Source organism: Tauraco erythrolophus, chromosome Z, assembly GCF_009769465.1.
Source record: "Tauraco erythrolophus isolate bTauEry1 chromosome Z, bTauEry1.pri, whole genome shotgun sequence".
Classification (NCBI taxonomy): Eukaryota; Metazoa; Chordata; class Aves; order Musophagiformes; family Musophagidae; genus Tauraco; species Tauraco erythrolophus.
In genome coordinates this window covers 41693346-41711448 of record NC_141496.1, presented here as the reverse complement: position 1 = coordinate 41711448, position 18103 = coordinate 41693346, and the positions used below count along the sequence as shown (strand labels likewise).

The following is an 18103-nucleotide window of genomic DNA, read 5'->3' as shown; positions in this document are numbered from 1 at the left end:
TTGTATACGGAGTCCTCTGCTGCCTGACAAACTCCCCACAGTCAGAACATAGCAACGGACCAGTATTACTGACCATGTTGTGATAATACTGGCAATAAGAAACTCTGGTCAACACTTGGCATTGTAAGCCATTAGAATCACAGTGTTACTTACAGTACTAGTCTATTGCTTGCTCCTTTTACAGAATAGTAATATAAAACATGATTATACAAGCTGTATTTAATGAAAGAGGAAACAGGACTCCACTATCTGCTTATAACCCATATTTGTATGCCACATACAATGTTCAAAATCATACTGACAAATTAACACTCCGCATCTGCACTGGTAACATTCAGAAGGGACATAAGAACACAGATTCTGCTAAGAAAGCAATGTTTGTATTCCTACACTGCAAAGTGGGCAGGGTCAAACTGATAAGGCATTTTTTTATAAGAGCAGCAAGCTTTTGCATGGATGTGAAGTTAACAGAAACGTTAAAGCTTCTTTATCAGATTAATTTGTAAGTCAGTGTTTTCAGCCAAGAGGCCTGAAGTAGGCTGTGTACCCAGGATAGTTAAGATGACGAAAGAGGACTTACATGAAAGGTCAGTGTATCCCTCAACTGCTGCCTGAGACTTCCAGACTCCATTTTTCTTGTTAAATTTGCTTACCTTTCCTCTACACCAGTATGTTAGAGCTACCTTTTTCATGCTGCTGACCACTCTCGTATTTCCACTGCAGGGTATATATTCAGAGTGCGGGGCGTGGTTTTTGGAATCATAGAATCATAGAATTTCTAGGTTGGAAAAGACCTTAGAGATCATCCAGTCCAACCGTCCCTAGTCCCCCATTAAACCATATCCCTAACCAGTACATCCACCCTTTTCTTAAACACATCCAGGGATGGAGACTCAACCACCTCCCTGGGCAGCCTGTTCCAGTGGCTGACAACCCTTCCAGAGAAGAAATTCTTTCTAACATCCAACCTGAACCTCCCCTGACTAAGCTTATACCCATTTCCTCTTGTCCTATCACCCATCACTAATGTAAAGAGCCCTTCCCCCACCTCCCCACCATCTTTTCTCAAGTACTTGTAGGCTGTAATCAGGTCTCCCCTCAGCCTCCTCTTCTCCAGGCTAAACAGCCCCAACTCCCTCAGCCGCTCCTCATAAGTTTTATTTTCCAGCCCCTTGAGCAGTTTAGTCGCCCTTCTTTGGACCCACTCCAGGAGCTCAATATCTCTCTTAAAGCGAGGGGCCCAAAACTGGACACAATATTCCAGGTGCGGCCTCACCAGTGCCGAGTACAGGGCCAGGATCACCTCCCTGTTCCTGCTGGTCACACTATTCTTGATACACGCCAGTATCCCATTGGCCTTCTTGGCCACCTGAGCACACTGCTGGCTCATATCAAGCCAGTAGTCGACCAACACCCCCAGGTCCTTCTCCGCCTGCTGAGGTATTGTACCATCAAGCAGCATTTTCTCTCAATAATTTAATATATATTTGCACTCAATAAGACTTCACGATTAAAAATGCCTGCCCTTACACAGAAGGACAGAAAGCCTCATTTATTGTGCCAAGACAGCTTTTTCATACACTTCAAATTTGTACTGGATGCCATTCTCTTCTTGGATATCAGCAGGGACACCTGGGTACCTGTAGAGAGGGGAGAAGAAAAAGCAAAAGGCAACAAGTAGATTAAAATATCATCATGAGTCACCTGTAATTTATCCAACCAATTAGAAAAGAGAGTTGTTTGAAAAAGGAGATGAAATATCATCCTTACAACAGGTATACTAAGTACAAACTGTTTTTAGGAATCTTGTTAACTACTATCAGCAACTTCTACGCACATCTTTTTAAATCAAGAAAGCATACTCTGATTTTTGGGTGTTTTTGCTTTGCTTTTCCTCAGACAATTTAGAGAAAATGCTAAGGTAAAGGTTTCTTACAAGCCTATGACAGCTTCTTAAAGGAGCTGACTGCTACCATGCAAAGTGTTACTCTATATTCCGGATTTACTAAAATAGTTTTTATTTATAGGGACTTTCAAAAATCTCTTCAGCCCCCTGTGACAGAATAAGGATTTTGTATGAGTAATGTTGACTTTGAGGGAGAAAGAAATTTTAAATTTTGTTAGCTTTGACTCTGACAGGTTTCTGCTTCAGCGAGGGAATTATCTGCTGTTTTATAAATTCGTGTTTTAAGGCCAATTTCTGATTTCAGAACACTGGCCAAAACCACTGTATACCTCAGAAACAGCCAGGAAGGAGAGAAGGGAGCTTTGGGTCAGACATCAGGATACTAAAGTGGGCTCATGATACAGCATAGCGCAGTTCAGAACAGGTCAGAGTTGAAAAAGGTGACTCATCCTCCCCATTCACCTTGTTTGTCTCTACGGTATCCATCTTTCCTGCCCCTACCTATTCTTCCCCACTTCAGTGTTAACCACTTCTGTGCCCTGTGCAGACAGCTTGACTTGCCAAACTTTCTATTTCTTCCACTGCTGGTCTGTACCCAGCTGGGAATCAAAACGAGAGTAGCAAGAAGAGGAAGAGGTGCTTTTCTTGCTGGTTCTTGAGGCAGACGTTTGAATTTTTGCCACCTCTCTACTGCCTGTTGGATGTAATCTCTTTGGAGAGGACACAGAAGTATGACTGGAATATGATAAGGATAACACAGAAGACACCACAGTGAATGGCAGAAACTTACAGTTCAACACTTGTTCCTACTAAGTTTGTTAGGAAGAAGTAATTTTCTCAAGAGAAAGGAATAACCTCAGAAATTGATAATTTTTCAACCCTTGCTGCTCAAATCCACTTAATTTGGCAATTTATCAAAGACATTCAGAGGCTAAACACCATTGACTGACAACATGCTGCGAGTTATGAAGCTTAGTATATACTTGAGTAATTCTAAAATGAGAAACAATACGAAAGTCACTTTTCCAGCAAACCAACAGATGCAATTCTTTACTGTAAATCACAGAATCACGGAATGTTAGGGATTGGAAGGGACCTCAAAGAGGTCTGTGATTCTGTGATTCAAAGGATCATCTAGTCCAATCCCCCTGCCGGAGCAGGACCACCTAGATCAGATCACACAAGAATGTGTCCAGGTGGGTTTTGAACATCTCCAGAGAAGGAGACTCTACAACCTCTCTGGGCAGCCTGTTCCAGTGTTCTGTTACCCTTACTGGGAAGAAGTTCTTCCTCATGTTTAAGCAGAACCTCCTGTGCTCCAGCTTATATCCATTTCCCCTTGTCCTATCATTGGATGCCAGTGAGAAGAGCCTGGCTCCATCCTCATGACAGTCACCCTTTACGTATTTATAAACATTAATGAAATCCCCTCTCAGTCTCCTCTTCTCCAAGCTAAAGAGACCAAGCTCCCTCAGCCTTTCCTCATAAGGGAGATGCTCCACTCCCTTAATCATCTTTGTGGCCCTGCACTGGACTCTCTCCAGCAGTTCCTTGTCCTTCTTGAACTGAGGGGCCCAGAACTGGACACAATATTCCAGATGTGGCCTCACCAGGGCAGAGTAGAGGTGACAGATTATGGGAAAAGATTATGGGAAGGTTGAAGAACACAGCGAGTTCCAAGAACGTCTCTGTGCTGAGTGTGGTGCAATTGCAGGTTCTAAGTAAAACATGACTCTGGGGAAAAATACGGTGAAAAGCACCTCTAACTCAAAACAGAACATGGCTTTAATAGGAGCCTACACATTCAAAGTAGATTATTAAGTGTTCCATTTGAACACAAGACTAGAATGCATCTTGATACTTACTCTGTGAGAAGTTTGTAGTCCTTGTAGTCGATTTCTGGAAAAAATGTGTCACTTTCAAATTCCTGCAAAATTCTTGTCACAAACAATCGATGATTAATTGGCTTCTCCATCGCCGCCTTTAAAAACAACAGAAACAATTAAAATCGAATTGTTCTCTTATAACACTATGTGAAGTACGTAAGATAATATCAAGTATAAGTTCTTATTTGGAACACCAGCTTTCTTTACCAACTCTCCAAATTGTTGTCTGCCTGCACCAGCCATCACCATGGCAGCATCCATGAAGAACCAAGAGGTAAGAGTCTCAGCATATTTTCTACTTGTACACTGTTATCCTTGGACTGCGTTTGTACCTGCGCTGGTTTCCCGAGGATGTTGCATATGTGTTTGCTCTCCACACCGGGTCACCTCTTTGTGTAGCAGCTACTAAACCTTCTAAGATATTACAGCCTGATGCAACAGGGAAAAGCAATGCTGATTTTTGGTTCACATTAAAGCACAGCTCATTAAAACCTTGGCTGTTGATCTCTCAGAAACACCACAAGCACTCCTCAAGCGGAGATGACCTTCCACAAGAGAGGGAGGACAGGAGATCTTAAGTGTGAGGATCTCTCCTGTTGTCCCAGGTACGTCAACCCTATATGTGAACTAGTGTCATTTATTACTCACACACATCTTCAGAACTCTGTGAAGAGATTTTAGCATACCCTTGCCTTTTTGCTTACTTCCAAGAAATCCTCAGCAGGCCTGCCTCTGAAGCACAAAGCAAAAAGGAGACGACATAAGGATCATCTTCCCCATAACTTCCAGCTGCATTGGACTGATAGCCATACAAGATTAGATTATGTCTGCATGTGCAGGACCATTGCCTAGAATTAGTTTCTCATTGCACAACACAGGTTAAAACAGCCCTGAAGCTCTGCAACAAAGAGTAGCTGTGTATTACAAGTAGTTCAGAAGTATTGTATGGAATATTAATCTTTTACAGATCTAATCACCAAGCCACTGTAAACTAATGGGTGTAGCAACCAATTGCTGTAGAAGGGACCAACTATTTCTAGTCATTTAAAGATTCATGGGTTTTAGGATACACACACACTGCTTCTGCTTTCTCATCTTCTACTGATTACACACAGTAAGTAAAATAAGTAACTATTTGAGGCACTTATTTTTCAAGTGTTTTTCAAGACAACAGCATTGCCAATCCAAACAAAATATCGTAACACTATAAAAGAGAAAATTTCAAAATAAACAGTCTGTTTATTTGCATTCTGTTTTTCAATCATTAAAATACATTGGATCATACAGGCAACCTGCATTTTGAAGCCACAAGAGTATTAAAAATACATTTTACACATTAAAAAAATCTCACAGCTGAAGATCTCACACAGTTCTAGATCCAACATAGTTAAAAGGACTCATCTAAGTTAAACTTTGGCTACTAGGAGAGTTGTTGTGATAACCAGGAGTGTGATAACCAGGAGAACCAACACCTTCAAAAATCCTTCCTTGCCACACTGCTAGGACTCAGCTCAGTGAGGTAGGGAACAGCCCTTCCTTCCTGAGCCACTATGGCAGCTCTCACCACCAGATCTCTGCCAGGGACAAAGGCAAGTGCAACAAAATTCTTCTATGACTGTTATTGAAAAGCCTGCCCATTTTGCCCTTGCAGAAACAGATACACTTTGGTCACTTGACATTTCCATGTGCTAGTCTTAATGGACAGTCTTTTAAATCTTTTCCTCTATGATCTCTGTAAGCATCTTTGAAAAAGGACTTAAAAAGCAACAACCTTTCATAGCTGCGTGATTTGTGTCTGCAATTGATTCACATATTAACCTTTTTTAGCCATTATTTTTTCCCAGAGGAATGTCAAATCAATATGTTTGTTCACAGGAACGAGCACACAAAAAGCTTATTTAGGATTAATAGCAATATTACACCTTATTCTGCAACGTTACGGTAACAAAGTAAGAAAGCTATATTTGCATACACGCCAGGAAGACAGTAACCTTCTTTGGAAAAAACTGCTTAGGACCATAAATATGCATAAACAAATAACATTATCATGAGCTTGGTGGGACAGGGAAAGAACATATGGTCAGTGCAACCATGACAACCTTCAGTCTTCACTTTATGCAAGGCAATGTTACCAGCTTTCCAAAATGTTAATAGGATTAAGCTGTGCTAATGAGTTCACTCTAAAACAGAACCAGTGGAGAAGCCAATGCAGTCCTCAGCTTTTTGCACTGCTTGCTTGCGGAGCAGAATGCTTCAGGCCTGCAGTGTGATGTCCTCCACGTCAACAGTGTCACGCAGCTCAGGGCAGCCTGTTCTTTGCAGTGTGTTCTTCGAGAACACAGTTCGAAGGGAGCAACAGCAGTGTGATCTCCAAGAGTGGAGCACATGAGCATGGAAAAATGAGCTGTCTGTATAGCTCCCTTGCAGACGGATCTCAGTCCTCAGTCACATCTCAGACTGAAAGCAACACTTCAAAAGCATGGTAACATACGTGATAGTCTCTATTCCTATAGGTACTGGCTTAAAAGGATTCCAACAGGTATGCAGCTCAAAACCACTTTGTCTTATATGCAAGGAAGTAGAAAAATTACTATTATATCTTTTATAGTGTACTGGAAATTCAGACATACTAAAATGTAATCTTTAAAATGTGTATTTTAGTATATTAGTATTTGCTAGTAAAATTTTGGCAGGCTTGAAAAAAGTCATGATAAGACTAATGACTCAAATACTTAATACTTCTCAAGAAGTGATCCTTATGGTACAGCAAAGATTTGAAGCTTCATCCCACTCAAGGCATTCAGAACCCAGCGAAGCTTATATGCTTAGTCAAGAAACTCTATTTAAGAAGGAAACTAATCACCTGCAAGAGACTTAGTGTACTAAATACGAATAGCAACTTCATAATTCAATAATTTTGAAGAATGAAAGGGGGTAGATTACCAAACACAACATGTCAAATACTAATACATAGGAAGACAGCTGAACATGAGTATTAGATAAAATTTTCCCTTGAAGATTACTGGAAATATAATTTTCCAGCTCAAGCCTCTTTGTTGAAGAATTTCCCCAAACGCTGTTTATCACCAGCATCTATTTTCTGTTATGGCCAGCCCAGATATTAACTAAAAAGGAAACCAACAAAACTTGTTATGAAAGAACTTTTTGTTCTGTCATGAAATTGCAAGTTTCTTCTCGGAATTTAATACACCAATACAATTGTGGACTTCAGCAATGTGACCTTGAGTGTCATTGTTTGCTTCTGTGGCATTGAGAAAGCAACAAGCTGAGCAGGAACGTATAAATTAGAAGAGACGACTTTAATAATTAGAGATGCTGTAGGAAAAACTATTTTATCAAGGTGAAAACCTGTTTGACACATAGCTTGTTTTGGTGTTACTAAAGAGGCCGTGGTTATGAGGATCTGAGTCATAATGTTTTCAAATCTTTTTCTTAAAATTTTGTTGCTAGGTTGTTGGCTTTTTTGTTTTGGTTTGGTTTGGTTTGGTTTGGTTTTTTTTCCCCACTGGTAGGTTCACTGTTAGGGATTTGTGCTTGGTCATTTTTACAAAGCAAGATTTATATTAAACACTCTACAAGCACCTATGTTAGTGTCTTAATTCAGAAAAGAAACATGGTTTTGAAATGAATCTTCCAGTTGTCCCCACTCACCATGCTTTAGTTGTACTGGGAAGCAATCTTGGTGTGCATGAACTAAATTTCTTGGGAATGAAACCAAGCCAGAAAATCTGCACCAGGAACATGTCTGATAACCTCTAACAGCTAACAGGGACTCAAGGATCAGAACCAATGAGTGAGTCACCACCACAAGTTCTGCAGCACACAAGAAGCACTCATGAGCCAGCAGACAGCTCTCAAAACATGAAGTGCTCATACAAAATCATGCAGTGCCTCTCACAGAGCATAAAGGCTTCGTAATTGCTGCGACCTACTGGCCACTGCTGGGCTGCTACATTCCTCCTTCCTCATCCATAGAATCAATAGCAACATCAACTCCTTCTGGAACTCGGGAGATCCAGAATAGTGCAGAAGATCCAGTATGGCATCACACTGAGATCCAAAGAAACGAAACTTGTAAATCTGTGCTGTGAGAAATCCCGAAGCTTCCATGGAGGCAACAGTACTACCTCATGGTTGTATCAGAAGATTACAAACCTGATGAGGTGATCAGTGCCAAGTCAAATTTAAGAAGATGAAGGCTGCATGAGGGTTTGGAACCCTCAGTGGACTGTGTGAGCTGTTTTCAATCCTTTCTGCTCTCACTTCCTAGCACCAAAACTCTACTCAGGTCTCCCTGTTCCCACCAAAACGCCTACTATGTCTAGCTGCTCTGCCCTTTCCTGTTGCAGAGGTCAAGGCCCAGAAAAGACAGTTTCCCAGAGTATGCTGCTCAATACAGCATGAATGTAACCTACATGAGGACTTGGATGGTCACCCTGTTCAGAGCTCAGCTTTCTCCGTTCTTCACAGGATCTGAGGCAGCTTATGCCAATTCTCCCACCACCCTGGAAAGAACTGTGTCCTTCAGAACCTAAGGACAGCGGGCAAGATGGCCACAGGCAATAGACAGCTGCACTGTGTCCTTATAAACATTCAGAGATTGTCAGGCTTGCTTCTCTCTCCTCTGCAGTCCTACAAGGAAGAGGCTGCAAACAGCAGCAGCACCTTGCCTCCATCCCATCCCTTGCCCCTCTGTTGCTGAGGAGAGCATCCTCTGCTGAAATGCCATCCTGGAGCGCATGCTCTAGCACCTTTGCTTGCCTCAGTGCTCCAAGGCTGGGCATGGCACAGCAGCCATCTGTACTTGAGACTGAGAGACAGGCTGGACAGCTGTGTCTCAAAGAGCGCCCTTCTGCACTCAGGCAGCTGGGTAGATGCTCCACCTTGGCACAACTCTCTGGATAAGGATAAGCCAGGCTTGTGTTTCAGCATGGTATTTGGGCAGGGCTGTAAGAGCCACAGAGGGTATGCAGTATTTCAGATAAGGCAGGTGTTCAAACATCTTGAATGACCCTATGCAGAAAGAAGGTGCCAGCATCCCTTTTCAGTCTGAGGTTCTTTGGAAACCTCCTGAAACATGTGCGGATCTGCCTCAGGTCACAGGGCACTCTTGGTAAACCTCTTGACTTGCTACCCTGGATCTGGAACCCGTCTGGGATGTGGGTGCTGCCCAGAGCACCCACAGAAAGTGTGGGAAACCTAAGAGAGCAAACACCTGGAAGATCACATGCATGTTCCGTCCTCATACCATCTACAGAAATAGGGCTTGGAGGATTGCAGTGACAACAACCCTGATCACAGTGGACCTTCTTATCCCAAAGTGATTACCGATCAGAAGTTGCTAAGGTTAGGAGCTGTGTTAAAAGTCTGCACAGGACAAATAGCCACCCTCTTGAATGAGTGGACTCTTTAATGGATTCTGGAAGTGTTTCCTGGCATTGGCAAAGCTGTTGTAGTAGCTCTGGACAGATGGCCTCAGTTGCGCACCCTCACATTCACTATATTCTGCATCTACTTCTTATTCTCTAGGATCCCCATACCAATGGGATGCCACCAGCCTGAGCACAACCCCTGTGTCAGGGCCTGCGGATCAAAAAGGGCAGAGCAGCTACAGCGAAGACTCCAAGAATGCCATTATCCTCAATCTTTCTACTCAGCCTTCAAGACATACACAACGGCCTGTGACAGGCTGTCAAAGCAGCCCACCCAAAGTAAGTGCAACGGGTGCATGTATGAGCTTGCCGTTTCCTTATGTAGTGTTCCTGTCTGAAAGATCACTGTACATCAAGGAGTTAGCAATCCACACAACAAATAGACCCAGGCCAGTACTGTGCTACGCATATTCCTTGGCCACAGGATAAGCGCAGCAAGAAAACTGTAACACAGGAGCCTGCAGGCAGCTCCCACTTGGTACCTAGGACTATACCACCTGTGTGTCCTTGCCTTTACCTAAAAGAGCAGCAAGAAGTTCCCATGTGAGCATCCTTTCTGTTTGACAGCAGAAATGATGAACAGACTTGTTTTCTTCTAAGAAAGGCCTATAATGGCTTGAATGACCAAAATGGGGCAGGCCTTTCTACAGACAGGGTCTGTGCACCATGCTGCATATGGCTTGAAGGCTCGTTCAATGCCACACAACTTAGAGTTCCCAACATCTACAGGGATGTGAGATTATTTATACCATTCTGCCCTTCTTTAAACTGTTAGCTCTAATAAGTAACATGTTAAATGACACTTCACAGAGTCTGGGTGCTTTTCTTACCGAGATCATAATGCTCTAGCTCCTCTGGTTGCAAAACAGCTTTCTACTGCACCATTGTGTGGCTACACTCAGATGCAGAAGAAGATTTACTCGGCAGGCACAGAACTGTTACTTGTAAATGAGCAGGGGGAGCCAGGTATAAGATCAGGAATAGAAAAGGGTTGGTGGTTGTTGGGACCATCATCTGCAGCAGGCAGATGAAAAGTATGGTGCTTTCCAGAATGGCCTGCTCTCCTCACCAAGGTCTGTCCTCATAAAGCTCTAACTGGTTTGAAAGATCTGAATTTTGGGTTAAATTCCCCAAAAAGCTAAAAGTGGAAATGTCATGTCCTCAGCGCTACCTGTTTCAAACAACTCCTGTTGCACTTGCTGGAAAGTTACACGTCCTCCATCGCAGGCTTGTACTAAAACACAATCAGTTCTAAACCTTTGAGCCATACAAAGTATTAAGATCAAAATAATGCTTTAAAAGCAAATATCTACAACTAGTGAATAAAATTATTCACTTCAATTATCAATTGCTATTTTACTTCCCACACATTTCTACATGGTATAACGGAAATATTCCTGTAACCCTTTGTGCATCTTTAATACAGGCACTAAAAATATTACCTGCAGTTTTGGTAGAGGTGCATGGTTTCCATCAAACCCTTTTAATTAAGATTACAAAGCTAGTTTGAATGCAGGAATCTGTATAAAACTGTCAGATCTCTCCCTAATGAACTACAAATTCCTTTGAAATGTTCCGAGAAGATGCTCAAAAGGGAGAAAACAGTTGAAATTTTAAGTCATATTGCCTTATGCTGATTGGCACAAGGAATATGTTGCAAAAGTACTCTCGATCAAAACCGCCTATTTGTAATCTATTTGGCAAGTAATAGCCTAAAAAATGCCATTTTTTTCTACCAAGTAGCAGCCGGACACTGGAAAAATACTCAAATTAGAATTCTACCACACAAATGCTCCTGGAAGAACAAGCTAAAATAATCACGCTTTTCAGCATTAGATGAGTATACGGCCATTGCATGGAAGAGATAAATGCTTCTGCTCACGCTATGAATCCTGCAGAACTACAGGCAATCTGTCTCCAGAAATAAATTTGCTACTTACTGCCTGGAAGCAGGCATTTTAGTGGCTGAGCGTGAATGACAGGTTACTTCTGTAATACTTGACTATAAACTGAATACATTTGGACATCAAACATATAGTGGACTTCACCACACACAAAACTGATTATAAAACACAATTAAAGGAAAAAAAAAAAAAAAGGGAGAGGAAAAACAGTGCTTTACAGGCTATTTGCATATGCATCTAATCTTAGCAATATTTAACTACTTTTCTTTTTTAACTGTAAAAGGTACATTCCCTAAGACACAGACAAGAGGTTTATGAAAGGCACAAACTGCAAAGGCAAGAAGTATCAGGACATGTATTTTTCCACTCTGTATACAAAGCATATTATCAGCTTTAATTTGCTATCAGGAGCATGATGGCTGTTTCATCACATTCCTGAAGTCCAAGTGCCAAACAAGAAGTGGAGTATATTTCCCAGCGTACTTGTAATGACTAAAGGACAGCAGAACTGTTTCTCCTTTACTATAAAAAAAAAAAAAAATTGCTTTTTTTATGAGAAGAAAGAATGCTTATCGTTGTCTGTATTCCATATTCTCCTGACTGACACGGAAGGAACTAATAATCCATAATCTTTTTTGTGGTACTGTTTGACAATAAATACAAATTACATGAGATCTTAACAAAACAAGTCAAAATCAATTGAATGTTAAAGGGCAGAACCCTGACTGTGTGAGGGCCAAAAGGATGACGCTGGGGATGCAACTGTAGGGATGCCGACGGAGGTACAGACAGTTGACTAAACTTTAGATTTGTATAAAAGGAAGATGAGAGGAAGGGTTTGGGGGAAGGGAGGAAGATGGCTGAGGAAACACAGGGCAACAAGATAGATGTTACTCCAGACCTTCCTGTTACATAGCTAGTATCTTAGTTAAGGACAGGAAGACTATGGCATTTGTGGGAAAACAGGGCAGTTTATTCAGGGCTTTGTCTGTGCAAAGATCGTCCTAAGAAAAAGTGGCACATGCTGCCTTTTTGGCACATGAACAGACATCTGAATACTGAGACATCCTAGATACCAAGAGAAACCTGGAGAGCGGGAACTGTAGGGAAGTCTCTTTGCCGGATGGGAAAACAGAGTGAGTTCTACGTTTTGTTGCATGATTACCTCCTCTTATTGCTGACACCATCACCTGCCAGCTGTCTCTAAATCCTCTTTTCTTACCTGTATACCTGTATAAACTGTCATACCCTAGCTAAAAACGCTGGATCATTTTTCCTTTTTTCCCACATCCTCTGCAGAGTCAGTCTACTACCTAAATAAAATATATGTAACAATATGGGTCTTGGTGTAAAAACGCAACAATTTAGGTATTTAAGAAAAGCTCTCAAGAGCGCAATGACTGTATGACCCTGGACCATTAGCAAGAGCAACGTGTGGTTACTTGGATAGGTATTTTAAACTTGTGAATTGAAATTTTACTCTCCAAGCCTTGTTCTGTTGGAATCACTGGAGTTCACTGGGTCACACGAAGGAAAAGCATTTCCTAAAGCAGAGTAACAGGAACTTGAGCCATCCTCATCTCATCACAGAAAATGAGTAATTCAGGACTACTCTAAATGTACCTTGTAAACTGAAGTGCCTCCGACGATCCAAACCATGTCTACTTTACTTTTTAACTCTGGTGAATCCAAAAGAGCTAAAGCATCATCCAGACTTTTGGAAAGATAATGTGCTCCTTTTGGAGTTTCCCTAGAAAAAGCCAAGTTTTATTACTCAATAATTAAAGGACCATTTATCATGATAATCAATACAATCTGGACATAAAATGTGTTTTGCTGAATTCACAAATGACTAAATGTTTCACATTAGTTAATTGTTTTGAAATGCCTATTATTGCTAAACTATGTTAGAATTCTCATCTGACTGCAGGATTAATAAATCACAGTTTAACCATAACTGTGACTTAAGAGGCATTATAAATTACAGATCTGAAAATTTTATCATGTGTTTAAGAGCACAACTGAGAAATTTAGGTATATACAAAACTAAATATAGATTTCCACTTAAATTCTAGAACATTACTATTTTATTCAATAAAACTAGTCACCCTCCCCCATTCAGCCCCAAACCCACCAACATCCTCCAAAACCATTATAAATAGATATTTTTGTTTAAAAATATTTGGATAACCATGATGATGCATTGAAGAAGAGAGCTCTGAAAAAGGACAGTTCATTTTCCTTAAATGTTTATAAAAATAAACTTAAAAAAAGGGAGTAAAAGCCATCAATCTAACCAGGAACTAGAGAAATACAGTTAAATACGTGAGTCAGAAAGACTGTTGACAATTGTTAGATGGTTTGTGCGTAGAGCTAGGACTAGTATTTATTATGCAAAGTAATGACAATTATCTGGTGAATTAATTAAAAATAAAAGAAATGAAACAATAACTAAAAAATTAAAAGTAAAGTAGTGATATCACTCAGAGCCAAGAGCACAGCTGCTTTCTAACCAGGTATCAAAAATGTTACACTTAGAATTACTTTATGATGTATTGCTACACGTATTTCTAGGTGCAGACTTTTAATTTGGTTTACAGGTCTATTATTCATCATACATACTTGAGTTCCCTGCTGAGCACTATATTAATTCTGTCTTTTAAAGGACGATTCTTCTCAGGAATGGAGAACCAGGTTTTTTTACCCATTATCAGTGCATTCTGTTTACCTGAGTAAGAGAGAAAACATTTATTTAAAGGGTATTTTCGCTGTGTCCCGATTTGTTTCGGTTGTTTAGTGACATCTGCTGGACTTTCCCTGCCCCTTCTGAATTCCCATTTTGGCAGTTAACAAAAGTACAAGTTAGGCCCCAATTTTCAAATTAGTCACTTGCATAGAAGAACATGTTTGTGACCTCAAACCTTGGCAGGCAGTCGACACCAAAGTAGTCTCATCCACACCTATATGCTTATAATTGAAAAAAAGTAATCAAAAAAGGCATGTCACTGCCCATTACATGCATTACACGGACATTGGCTGTGCTGTAGTTACAGGGCCAAATTAATCTTTGCGTATGAGACCAACTCACACTCTCAAAAGAGTTCTCTTCGTGTGAAAAAACATCACTGTTCTCTTCATAAATTTGGGCAGCACACAGTAATCGACTTTGTGTTTGCATGTTCCATCATTCCAGTTACATGATCAGGAATAATTTCTAGCTTTGACTGTTATTTGAAAAAAAAAAAAAAAAGCAGCCAGGTAAACAGATAACTTTTAGGAAAAGAAACCAGCCAAATTCAATCCAAAGCACCAGTGCAACGGATGTTCAATCACATTGTAGAATTCACCCATAAGTCTAATTTCTGACCAAATCCAAACATTCGTAATCTCTTACATATGCCCCGCTAAGAAGAGGGTTTCTCTTTATGAGCAAATGGAGCTATCAGAGAAATAAACTGTCAGAGGTCAAGACTCACAAAAAGTAACCAGAATTTTTTTATAATGCTACACAGCAGGAGGAATTTCAGATTAAAAAAAAAATAGTGTTTGTTCATAGCTATCTGCCCTGTGTCCTCATCTGAGAGAGGCTGGATCTACCAGATCATACCAGAGAACTGATGCTCCAGTTGTGCATTTATAGTGTCTAAAGACCTTTCTCTCACAGATAAGCTTCATGAGCAAGTTTCCAAGAGACATACTGCTGTGTCCCTTTAGGTTATGTTAGCAGAGACTGCAGGCACCGCTGCTGAAAGAAATGCACAAGTTCTGAAAAATGTATGTATTTGCTTACTAAAGATTCACACTGGGATGCTTACAGGGTCAGAACAAAGATTTGCCTGGACCAATAACTAATTTACAGCAGTAGACAGTGCAGGTATGCAAAAGATCAGCTGATGCTTCTCCACTGTACTCTTCCCACTTTCAAAAATCAGTGACTTTCTGAGCCAATGGTGGTATCTCTGTTGTGAACATTCACGGGAGTGTAATGCATTAAGACGTCTGGTTATAAAGCAACTTAACTGCCTAGCATCTAAGGTCATAGCTTATCAAAAGATTCACAGGCAGGATGGAGTAAAATTTGTCTTTTTAATTATATTTAAACTACCTTTTCTTGATTATAGGTTATTTGTGCCAGGTAAGATGCAAACTGCAGACACATAAAAAGGACTTTGTGTTCTGTCTTTTTGGTACATAAGGTTGCAATGGGCTGAATCACAACTACAAAACATAAGTAAAATCCTTCACTTACGACTGCTGCAAAATGAGATTGAATGTTCCTTGTGGAATATGGAACAGACTTTAAAATCAGAATATGGAATAGTTCGCTCAATCAAAACAAGTGTACATGTCAGGCTGCCCATAAGTTTTAGCAAACAAGTGAGTTTTACTAGACAGCAGTTTTAACAGAAGCATGTAAGAAAAAAAACACAGGAAAGAGAGAGACCATGTTAGCAAGTAGAGAAGCAGCAGAAATGTGAGGCTAAACCTGTTGCCTCTCGTGCCTCTGATTCCACCAGACACAGTGAGCTGATTGTATGGCTCAGGCACATCCTCTTCCTCCTCTCCTAATGCCTCCTTCCTGCTCCTACCACACACCTTCTACTGGCAGTCCTCACAGACACCCAGTAGCCTAGTCTACTGGTTTAGGGAATTAAAACAGCTTAAGGAAACAGCAAAACAGCTTAAGAAAATGTAAAGTCAGTGTGAAAGAGGAATGGAGGCAATGTGGCAAGACTTGTCTCTTCTGGCAGCAATAAGTACCCAGTCAGAACAAATTAGCTGTTTTCATCTCTTGCATTCCTACGCATGTTTGTTTGTGCTGATTTTCATGAAATTTTTCACCCCGCAATAACTGGTTTTATCTCACCAAATCAACAGTCTGTAACATTACTTTGCTGCACAGGTCTCACAGGGCCTGAATATTATTGCTGCGTATTACCAGTGCTGTTGCATATGACCGTGTACAGATATGCTGCCTACGGTTGCAGTATTGTTCCTGCGTATTATCAGTACGGTTGGGGTTTTCTGGCATGTGGGACAGCTCAGCACTCAGAAAAATCAAGCAAAATTACCGTCACAAGGGTCAGAGGGGTGGAACAAATGACCAAGGCTGAGCTAGAGCAAACAAGTCAGATAAGCTAACACAGCCTGAAAAAAAGATCTCTTCTAATTAATCAGCATATAAAAACCTTTCCATTTCTAATTTGTTCGGGGTTGGAGTTGTAGGTAAAGATAGGTAGGTGAAGTTTTCTACTCTGTCAGGAAAACAGGACTTTGAACCTTTTTTTATTTACAAATCACTTGCAGCCCAGAAACGGGATTCACCTCTAGTTTCTTTGTTTAACTGAAATGATCTGCAGATGATGTAGTTACAAAGAGGTAAAATACTTGTGAGGCTTGAGAGGGTGAGGAAAAGCAAGCAGAAGCCGGACTTTTAAGTCAGGGAAAAGAGAAAATTGCCAGTCTTTCCTGTGACCGGTACCACACTAACTAACTTTAGTGAGTAGAGGAACACCTCAACAAACACGTTACCTTCCACATGGGATGTGCTAGTCATTCTCTGGAAGTACTTGTACTCATTCCTGGCAAGAAAACAGGAATAGCATTACGATGATGAGAAGCTTAACATGAGCCGGCAATGCGCGCTGGCAGCCCAGAAAGCCAACCGTATCCTGGGCTGTATCAAAAGGAGTGTGGCCAGCAGGTTGAGGGAAGTGATTCTGCCCCTCTACTCAGCTCTCGTGAGACTCCCCCTGGAATACAGTGTTCAGCTCTGGAGTCCCCAACACAAGAAGGACGTGGAGCTACTGGAGTGAGTCCAGAGGAGGGCCACGAAGATGATCCGAGGGCTGGAGCACCTCTGCTATGAAGACAGGCTGAGAGAGTTGGGGCTGTTCAGCCTGCAGAAGACAAGGCTCCACGGTGATCTTATAGCAGCTTTCCAGTACCTAAAGGGGCCTACAGGAAAGCTGGAGAGGGACTTTTTACAAGGGTGTGTAGTGATAGGACAAGGGGCAATGGATTTAAACTGAAAGAGGGCAGATTTAGATTAGATATAAGAAAGAAATTCTTTACATTGAGGGTGGTGATGTACTGGAAAAGGTTGCCTAGAGAAGTTGTGGATGCCCCATCCCTGGAGGTGTTTAAGGCCAGGTTGGATGAGGCTTTGGGCAACCTGATGTAGTGGAGTTTCCCTGCCCATGGCAGGGGGGTTGGAACTAGATGATCTTTGAGGTCCCTTCCAACCCTAACCGTTCTATGATTCTATGATTCTATGTGGTTTGGGAATAAGACACATTTCTCTAATTGGAAAAAAAATATAACGCAAGTGCTGCCGCCGCCCGGGGAAGAGAGGCTGGACAGGGCCCGGTGCTACACCTGGACCTTTGACCTCAGGTCTGCCTGCAGCCGAGACAACCCACGGCCGGCAGCATGCCGGCGCACCTCCCCGAGCCCCTCGGAGCTCCCGGACACGGCGGCGGGGCCTGGCAGCCATTGCCCCGGCCGCGACCCGGCCAGCCGCCACCGCGGGCACTTTCCCGCCTCGCTGAGCATCGCCCTCCCTGACTACAACTCCCAGCGACCACCGCGCGGCGCCGCACCTCTCGCCGGCGGGGAACGCGCCGCGCTGCACGCTGGGCGCTGTAGTCCGCCCACCAGCCCGCCTCCCCGCCGGGAAGAACACTGCCAGACCCGCGGTACCTCAGCGGCGGCCAGGGCAGGCTGCCGTCCTTCCCGATGCCCATGTTCTGGCACACGGCCACGATGGAGTTGAGCGAGCGCACCATGATGCCCACCGCCGCTTCCAGCCGCACCAGACTTCGGAGCGGGCGAGCGCGCAGCAGCGGGGCGGGGCGACGTCAGGGGGCGGTGGCAGCGGCAGGGCTCCCGCGGCCGTGGGCGGCGCAGGGCCGAGGCGGGAGGTCGGAGGGAGGGCAGCTCAGTCGCGGGCGG

General features: G+C 42.3%; 1 protein-coding gene across 1 annotated transcript; it reads right to left on the bottom strand.

Annotated features, from left to right (window-relative positions):
• Window positions 1-1552: 1552 nt before the first annotated feature.
• On the bottom strand, window positions 1553-17937 carry DHFR (dihydrofolate reductase). The gene is made up of 6 exons (XM_086629681.1): window positions 17852-17937; window positions 16682-16731; window positions 13772-13877; window positions 12773-12899; window positions 3772-3887; window positions 1553-1640 (listed from the first exon to the last, which is right to left on the bottom strand). The coding sequence occupies exons 1-6, from the start codon at window positions 17935-17937 to the stop codon at window positions 1553-1555; spliced, it is 573 nt and encodes a 190-aa protein (XP_086485807.1).
• Window positions 17938-18103: the final 166 nt, after the last annotated feature.